The 9,593-nt window shown below is 37.9% G+C and overlaps 1 protein-coding gene across 3 annotated transcripts in view; it reads left to right on the top strand.

Annotated features, from left to right (window-relative positions):
* The first annotated feature begins 6,505 nt into the window (after window positions 1-6,505).
* tox3 (TOX high mobility group box family member 3) overlaps window positions 6,506-9,593 on the top strand; it is a 51,269-nt gene continuing 48,181 nt past the window's right edge. The window contains exon 1 of one of the 3 annotated variants that reach the window (XM_058782712.1): window positions 6,506-7,278. In XM_058782712.1, coding sequence (XP_058638695.1) covers window positions 7,180-7,278 — 99 coding nt within the window. In that variant the 5' untranslated portion in view covers window positions 6,506-7,179. The remainder of the gene's footprint in view (window positions 7,279-9,593) is intronic. The other 2 variants (XM_058782713.1, XM_058782722.1) reach the window with 2 other exon arrangements.

The following is a 9,593-nucleotide window of genomic DNA, read 5'->3' as shown; positions in this document are numbered from 1 at the left end:
GTGAACAGCCACTTTTTACACTCTTAAAAATAAAGGTTCTTTAATGGCATCAATGATTCTATGAAGGACCTTGAACATCCATGAAACTTTCAAATGCAGAAAAGGTTTTTTAAAAGGTTCTTTAGATTTTTAAAGTGTTCTTCAAAATGGTTATTTTAGGAACTGTTCACTAAGGTTCTTTGGGGAACCAAAAATGGTTCATCTATGGCAGTGTTTCCCAACCTTTTTTCTGCCGCAGCACAGTTTTGGTATGTAAAAAATCCCACGGCAAGATTATGCCACGGCAAGAAAATACCCCCTTCAGAGTTGGTATTTTGGCTTTATATATCATCAGATACTTGCACTTAATTTTTTTAAATCATACTCAAATGAAGTTAATAAGGTTTTCGACGACCGATTGACAGAGATCTGTGTTTTGTCCATCATTAGAACGGCCGCATCTGAGCATCACGTTTTCATTAGTTTGCAGTTTTAAAGTTTATTGTAGCTATTATGGAGTCAATTTAATGCCGCATATATATGCAAAAGAAAATAAGTTTTGCAAAGAAAATGAAGTATTGCAAAAAGAAAATAAGTTTTGCAAACAAAAATAAAGAATTGCAAAATATAAATAAAACAGAGCAAAAGCAATGATTTTGCAATACATATTTTCCATGGCCATATCTACTAATTTATTTGCAATGCAGCTTTTATTTTGCGTTTCAGTCAAGTTTGAGCTTGCGATACCGTTTTCCTTTGCGCTTCACGTTTCTGCGTCTTACTTTGTGGCGCTGTTTTGACATGGGGTGGAGTCAGGGACGGGGCGTGTCCAACAGGCCTGGGCATGCCTCCCTGGAAGTGACGTCATCGCCCGAGACGCAGATCACAGCTGATCCAGGCACCGTCATTGAGCAGAGGCATGCGGTGGATCGCTTCCTTTTATTCACTAGCTTTAAAACATGCATGTTTTCATTTTATTAACAAATGTATATGTATTAGCAGCGTTTGCTCAAGTTAAAGAAGTTGTTAATATGAACATCTGCTGTTTATTTCTCTCAATGTGCACACTTTTATAGCATTAAAATGTGTATTGTTTCATTTGGTTAACTAAATGTGCATTAATAGTGCTTGTTTAAAATCTCTTAACCTGTGCACAGCTCTTTGTTTACATTAGTTCAGAGTTACTGCTAGTTTTAATGTAAAAGAATGCAATTAACTTCACAAACTATACATCATTAAAAGGTCTAAGACTCAAGCTTCAGTATCCATCTCGACTTCGTTTTTCATTTACATAACTCCTGGCATAAATTAAGAAATGACTGTCACTGGAAGTTTAAAAAAAGATTAAAAAGTATTTTTGGTTTAGTTTTGTCGTGGCCACAAGATATTAAGTCGTGGGAACGTGATACTGTATGTCCTGGCATGAGTTTAATCATGCATAAACAAACCCGCGTGACCATGGCAACCTGGGATTATCAGAGACTTATCAAATATATTTGTCCATCCCACAGTCCGTTGATCGTGTCTTTTTATGTAATATATGCATATATTAGGCTATTATTATTATTATTATTATACAGCCCTGAATGTTAAGAGATCGAAATGAAGGGAAAATAAATCAAATAGCCTACATTAACAACGAATATAAAAATATTACCAATACTAATAAAATACATGGACTTACAAGACTTGTGGGATGGATAAAAATGTTTTCTTGTCGGCCTATTTTATTATACTTTATGTAACATTTATTCATAATAAACTTAATTCGAATGTTGTCTACATCGCGTGCAATACAGTCCAGCACGTAGCCTATGGTTAACACTTCAACCACCAGAGGTCGCTGTATACCTAAAAGCGCCAGCGGTCAATTTACCCATGCCATGACTACTGTTTTGATATGGCTAAAAACGTAGTATGTCACTGTATTATGTTATTTCTTAATTTATGCCAGGAGTTATGTAAATGAAAAACGAAGTCGAGATGGATACGAAGCTTGAGTCTTAGACCTTTTTAATGATGTATAGTTTGTGAAGTTAATTGCATTCTTTTACATTAAAACTAGCAGTAACTCTGAACTAATGTAAACAAAGAGCGCTGTGCACAGGTTAAGAGATTTTAAACAAGCACTATTAATGCACATTTAGTTAACCAAATGAAACAATACACATTTTAATGCTATAAAAGTGTGCACACATTGAGAGAAATAAACAGCAGATGTTCATATTAACAACTTCTTTAACTTGAGCAAACGCTGCTAATACACATATACATTTGTTAATAAAATGAAAACATGCATGTTTTAAAGCTAGTGAATAAAAGGAAACGATCCACCCGCATGCCTCTGCTCAATGACGGTGCCTGGATCAGCTGTGATCTGCGTCTCGGGCCGATGACGTCACTTCCAGGGAGGCATGCCCAGGCCTGTTGGACACGCCCCCGTCCCCTGACTCCACCCCCATGTCAAAACAGCGCCACAAAGTGAGACGCGCAGAAACGTGAAGCGCAAAGCAGGGCTGGAGTGGGATCAATTTTCAGCCCGGGAGTGTAATGCTCAAGACCAGCCCACCACCTATCCCCATCCAATCCCCTCCCACCGTGGTGGAATCTGGATAAATGAAGTGACAGATCTGTTCTTACTATCGTGTTATATTTATTTTTGACATGTTTCAATAAAAAATATGAATAATGTAAATATGGCCATAATTGAAACAGACAATCAATAGAAAAAAACTGAATAAAACTGAATACTAAACCGAATTAAAAAAAATCCTTCAATGTAAGTCAGTTTGGATAAAAGCGTTTGCCAAATGCATACAACATAACTGTAAATGTTGAGTGTACCTTGAGTCGCCAGTTCACGTGTGCTCGTTTGTCTTCTTGAAAAAATATTTGTCAGTTTGGCACATTTGGCCGTGTCATCCTCCAATGCCTTTCTTTTTTTTTTAACTCGCTAATGCCGAGTTCACACTGCACGATTTTCAAACTCGTCGGATCGCTGTTGTTTTCACACTGCGTGACTATCTGGGGAAGCATTCAGTCGCTGCTGTGTTCACATTGCACGATGGATCGGCGACAGGGGCTTTCACATTGCACGATTTCACAATAGGAAGAATCGCCGACAACTCTGTCTGATCCGCAGACTACATTTCACAACAAAACACATGCGAGAAGTGATAAGGAAATAACGTGAGAACCTGCGTGTGTCAGCCCGTTGTTCTCGAGCTAGACTGGAAGTATTAAAAAAATATAGCCCGCAAATGATCTGTGCGCTGATTTCCAGCTACAAAAAGAAAAACAGATTATGCAGGAGGGAGATGCAAATGGAACAGGGATTGTGTTCTGCAAAGAGTGGTAAATAATAATTTGCAGTAACTGTTATGGTGATGTTGCGGCTGGTCAAGCGCTTTGTGCTTGTTTCTGTATGATATAATTGTACATATTAAAATACTGATATGGTCTATAACTCCTCACGGAACTTCCCTCTGACCTGTATCTTTGTCTCTCATTGGCTGAAGGTCATCGTGATGTAGTTTTCAGTCAGAAATCATTGCACACAGCATGATTGTGAATCGCCGACTGCTCCAGATATTTAACATGCCAAATATCTCACGGGCGTCGGCGACGTGTCGGCGATTCTCTCAGATCGTGTCTTTGGTAATTCACACTGCGCGATTGTCACTCGCGTGAACGAGCTCCGATTTGCCTCCGATGTCAGGCATTTGTCGGCGATTTATCAAAACCTGTCGGCGAGTGAAAAATCGGGCTAAAATCGTGCAGTGTGAACTCGGCATAACTCACACCACAGCATTAATGGTTTCGGTTTGTCTCCATGGCAACGACCTGGGACACGCGCTTGTGTAGATGGAGATAGAGAGAGCGAGAGCGCGCGCTCTGACAACAGAAAACGTCACATTTTAATGTTAAATTCAAATATAGTGATATTAGCTTAGTCATAAGCCACACAGTAACTTAAACACATAGACGTTATTCTGTGTATGTAAAAAAATAATAATAAAAAGCAGGCGAGTCTGCCGGCCCAATTTATGAGCGGGGCAGAGCGGCCCACCAGGAATTCTCCCGGTTCTCCCGATGGCCATCCGAGCCTGGCGCAAAGGGGAAAACGGTATCGCAAGCTCAAACTTGACTGAAACGCAAAATAAAAGCTGCACTGCAAATAAATTAGTAGATATGGCCATGGAAAATATGTATTGCAAAATCATTGCTTTTGCTCTGTTTTATTTATATTTTGCAATTCTTTATTTTTGTTTGCAAAACTTATTTTCTTTTTGCAATACTTCATTTTCTTTTGCAATTCTTTATTTTTCTTTGCAAAACTTTATTTTCTTTTGCATATATATGCGGCATTAAATTGACTCCATAAGCTATATGGGCACTCGGTTTCTCTTGTTGTTAAATACATTTGACCAAAATCTCACGATATAAAAGACGAACCGCTATGCACAGGATATTTAAAACGTACAAAAGTGTATTGGCTACAACTAGACAGCAAATGCTAAGACAGACTGCTCTTTAAACATACAAAAACATTAGCCTTTATAGACAGCGTTTCTTGAGTAAAGGAAACGCTGCTCTTATCCAAACATCAGTTATTTACCCTTGCATTGTGAAGAAGTAGACGTCTGTCTTCAAACTGCGCGGCGCTTCATTCTGAATGGAGGCGGAGTGGAGTTATGAGGTTTGACCAGGGGCGTAAATTTCATCTGACAGTAGGGGGGGACAATAAACGTAAAATTTCTCAAGAGCAATTTTTGAAGGGGACACAAATAATACAGCCAAAATTGTACTTATAAGGATAGATATGTGTACACAGCATGTGTACATAGCATGGAGACCGTGTTTAAATATGAGTTCATGGTTCACCACGCCGTCATATTATAATTATTATTTTGCTTCATCCATAGTATTTTAGGTTTCATCTGAAACCTAGTACGTCTCTTTCGCATTAATTCAACCGCATTAAACCCACTGATCTGCCGCTAAACATCATATTGAACGAAACCCAACACACAGGTCTACAATAGCCTAATATCAGTTCACACACAGGCTTATGGCCATGTTAGTTGTAGTGGGTGACAAGCTACGGTATTAAGCTTGTCAAACTTATAATTGCTCATAGAAAATACATCGGATGTCATAATTGTTTTGTCATGACTAATTTATTAATGATCCAGCATCATCTGTATTAAAGATAAAGAATCATTTCACCCGATGTTTAAAAGAGAATAGCCTTGACAGCCTACTTACACATAACTAACTAAAATAAATAATTATTTATAATAATATTTATAATAATTTATAATTTATAATAAATAATTATTTATAATAATTTAATAATTTAAAATAAAATAGCCTTGACAGCCTACTTACACATAACTAACTTGCTCTCTCTCACCGGACTCGTGTGTGTATCGGTAAATAAGGAAAGCAGGCAGTGGACCAAACCACTGTGAGGAAAGGGAGGGGGGAATCAAAACATTTCTGAACTTAAAACGTTTTTTTGCGTTTATTTTGTTTTACTAATCACACAATTATTTTAAGTATATGTCCATTATATTATTTTCAATACACAGAGTCACTTGTAATTATATTTTTAGGGGGGACAAGCCTCAGATAGGGGGGGTCCTGTCCCCCCCGTCCCCCCCGGGATTTACGCCTATGGGTTTGACTGACAGTTTGAGGATCCAATGGCGTTTCGAGGTTTAGTCACAAGTTCTTTTGAATGCTTTTCATTGGTTAAATATTTGTAAACCCCACAAACAGACATAAGGATGACCAATAGCACTGATTTAAAATAATAATAACAAAATATAATAGAGATATGGAAGTTTTAGATAATTTTCCACGGCACACCCGACAACCCGTATGGCATCAGTGCAAAAACACCCTTTTGGACCCTTTAGTTTTAAGAGTGTATGAGCGTCTCCACCAACTTACACTACATATATGTAGTAATAATATAATAATAGATGTATTATCAGAATGCTAATGTGCACAAGTTTTGGTAGCTAGTACTTAAACTGCAGTCACACACACACACACACACACAATTAGTATTTAAATTTTAATTATAAATAAATATATCCTTATAAAAATCAATACAGGCTTAGGCTATTCAAAAAAAATAAAAAAATAAAAAAAACACACAGGGGCATGCACAATGCCTTATATAATGTTTATATATATATATATATATATATATATATATATATATTACTTTTTTTTCCTTTTTTAAAAAAAAACTTTTTTAAAGAAATTTACTTAAAATTATTTTTCTTGTTACTTTTTATTTATTTATTTATTTTTTCAGGGGAGGAAAACTAAACCAAAAAGAAGAAGAAGAAAAAAAGTTAACTCAAAAATAAAATAAAAAATCAGCTTAGTGATAATCAGTTTAATATATTGGCTATATTGTCCATCGATGCTACGCGGGGGTTTTCTTTCTGGGGCTGATAGGGGAGTGGCGATGGGTGCTCGGGGAGTGGTCGCATTGAGCCCCACTCGCTCCCATACTCCTCCATCACAGCTTGATGTTGGCTGAAGTAAACAGAAGACCATTGGCTGTCCAGAGTCCCTCAAGCGCTGTAATGAATATGTAAACACTGCTTCCCAAGTTTCTTGGACTAACGGTGCCATCGGACAGTATTATTCATGTGTCTGGAGGGCTTAATTTCATTTAATTAGCCAAGCTTTGAGAGGCTAAAGTGTCTCCAGATCTCCAGCTGACCGGCAGCGGTTAATTTGAAACGTAAAGTGTGGATTGATAGAGGCGTCTTTGAAACACTGAGAGCGGGAACAACCTTGTGTTTAAATCATCCGGCAACCGAGCTTGTCTGTGAGCGTGTATATGAGCGGAGAACATTAGAGCGGAGTTGCAGTTTGCCGGCTTTCTTTGTGTTGCTTTTCTCCAAGCATGCTTGAACCTCGCAGCGCAGGAGCAGTTTGAACATCGCCAAGCCTTCCTCAACATCCCAAAACTATGGCCAGCGATCACTGCTTATAGAAGAGGATTACTAAAACTCCTTACAACATCCTTTTAACCTTTCTCTGTCCCCTTGAGCTGCATTAAACCCGCGTTGTTCACCGCTTCCCTCTCATTCACCGCGCCTGGATTGTTGAAGGACAAGTAAGAGAAAAATTGCGCCCTTTTCATAGAGCAGCACTTCGCCGAGAGGAAACATGGATGTATTTTATCCGTCTGCCGGAGGGAATTCTATTCCTGGAGACCCACAAAACCTGGATTTTTCCCATTGCCTGGGATACTACAACTACAACAAGGTAAAAGACTCAGTTTGAACCCCTGAGCTGGTGTTTCCAAACTAGGAGCGCAACGCAAAGTTGATTCTCTTTGGTTCAGTACATTTGAAATGGCGAGCGGTGTAGTCTTTTTTACGACTACATACTTGTTTTTAACCAGTTTAAGTAAGATGTGGTAACTTTGGAGAGGTTTAATGAAAGGGTCGTGATGTTTTCAGTGATTTAACTTTGTAAAGCACCATCATTCAGAGCAGGTGGAAGAGCTACTGCCAAAACACGCTCACATGTGGCAAGCCACATGTACATTTATTCCAAAAGAAGACTACTACTAGCATATGTTAGTACTAGTACTTATTTATTTTTTTTTTTTAGATAACTAATAAGTAATCTGATAGTGACTAACAGTAACTTGTAACAAATTGCAAATGTATGGCTCACTAGTGTGTTCTAATTACAGCTGGTACTTATTACAGTTTTACCAGTACTTTTAGGTTAGAAACTAGTACCTAGTTACGGAACATGTAAAAATTATGACAAGATACAATTACCCCCGCCCTGCATTATAGTTGAATTCGAAATGTTACTAGTAACAATCAAAATCCATTTTAGTGTCTATTTAGTATCTGCTAGGAAAACTGCTGTGATTAAAAGCAAACGGAGAAATTGATAGTGATATTAGTCATTATTAGATTACTTACTAGTTAGGGATGTAATGAATAAATGTTCATCTGGCTTGCCATACTCTGCACTCTTTCTGTGCTGTTTCTTAGTCCTTTTATTTTCCTTAAACAGTGTTGAGTTAGCCTTTGATAAACATTTTTAGAGAGATTTCACCAAGAGTCAGTCCCACTCTTCCTTGTGTCACGTCCTTTTGACTGCAAGTTACTTCCAAAGCCCCATAGGTCTATGGATTTAGTAATGACTGTACAGAAGGGGGATGCATGCCTTCAGCAGTTAAAGAAGACTTTCAAACAAAAGGCTGTCAGTGTTACAGGACAATGCGTGAATTGTGCTGCCTTACAGACTCTGCTTAATATGACAGGAATGTTTTTATGTGCTCCTGAGGGAACAGTTCTGCGATTCCAGGATTTTAGCCCTCCCAGCAAATGTTGTTTAGTAATTCACAGAACTATAAAATCTCGTGTCACAGTGTTTTAGACTGGCAGGTGTTCTCTGTGTTAGAGGGGCTTGACTTTGTTTAGGCAGCTCTGTCATCAGACACTGCATTACTTTGGCTCTATAGATAAATAGTGTCAGAATTGTAAGTAAAGTGTAATAGATTGTAGTAATAGAGAGTAATAGATTGCAAATGTGTCTTACTGTAAAAATACACGTTTTTCCCTATTATTCTTTACTCTAACTCTAACTCAATTATACGTCGTTGCTATATACCATAGTTTGCATAGAAAACAAGATTTTGTTTTAAGTAGTGATCTTTGGTCTTTTGTTAAGGTTGGTGTCGGAGCGTTGCCTGCTCTTCAGCATTTACCACCTGCCAAAATAATTGTATAATGCTTGACAAACCTAAAGCATCTTCAGGAGAAATTTGACCCATCCCTTCTGGCCTTTACATAACTTCCTGCCTTCTTAATTAGCCTAGATGAAGTATAAAGATAATAATGTTGCTACAAAGACCCTGGCTCAGAATGTACTCTAAAACACTAGAACCATAACTATTTTAGTTATTACGAAGTGGTAGTGTCTATCTTTTTTTAGACACTGTCCGATGTGTTTAGATTCTGTTTTGAGAACTTTTTTTTTTTGGAGGCAATGTAGTTTTGATTTTGTGTTTCACAGGACAGTCTTCCCACACTAAACACTAACCTACAAACTTCCTCGTAAAATCAGTCCTATTTTAATTACATCCACAATAACATTGCTTTCAGGCATCACATCTTTCTTAATATCTACAATAGAAACAAAATGACTGACATAAACTTAATTTGGTACTGAAATGTGTGGCAGATGAGAGAAAGAAAAAAGCTATGATTCTGTAATGTTCTCCACGCTGATCGTAACGCAGGTTCAGGTGTATCCAAAAGAAATTCTGAACAGTTTGAAATGTTGAAACTGAAACCACAGGCTTTGGGAAGGTCAACGATCACAACTGATTTTCAAACACCCAAAAAAGTAGGTGTGTCCAGTCGACAGTTTTAATACATTGATTGTTTTAGTGCAGTAACAGATCCGTGTCTGGGGCTGTAAGTTCTTAAACTGAACTTTAGGGTATCCAGTTAAAGGCCTGTACCCTTGAGGCAGCTATAAGGGGTCTTGATTTGTGTCTGCAGCCACATTGTATGCAGTGGATTCTGGGTAATGAGTGTGGTTTGTGCAGG

This window comes from Onychostoma macrolepis, chromosome 07 (genome assembly GCF_012432095.1).
Source record: "Onychostoma macrolepis isolate SWU-2019 chromosome 07, ASM1243209v1, whole genome shotgun sequence".
Classification (NCBI taxonomy): domain Eukaryota; kingdom Metazoa; phylum Chordata; class Actinopteri; order Cypriniformes; family Cyprinidae; genus Onychostoma; species Onychostoma macrolepis.
Note: the sequence above shows the minus strand (reverse complement) of the source record. Positions and strands in the feature narration are given on the sequence as shown.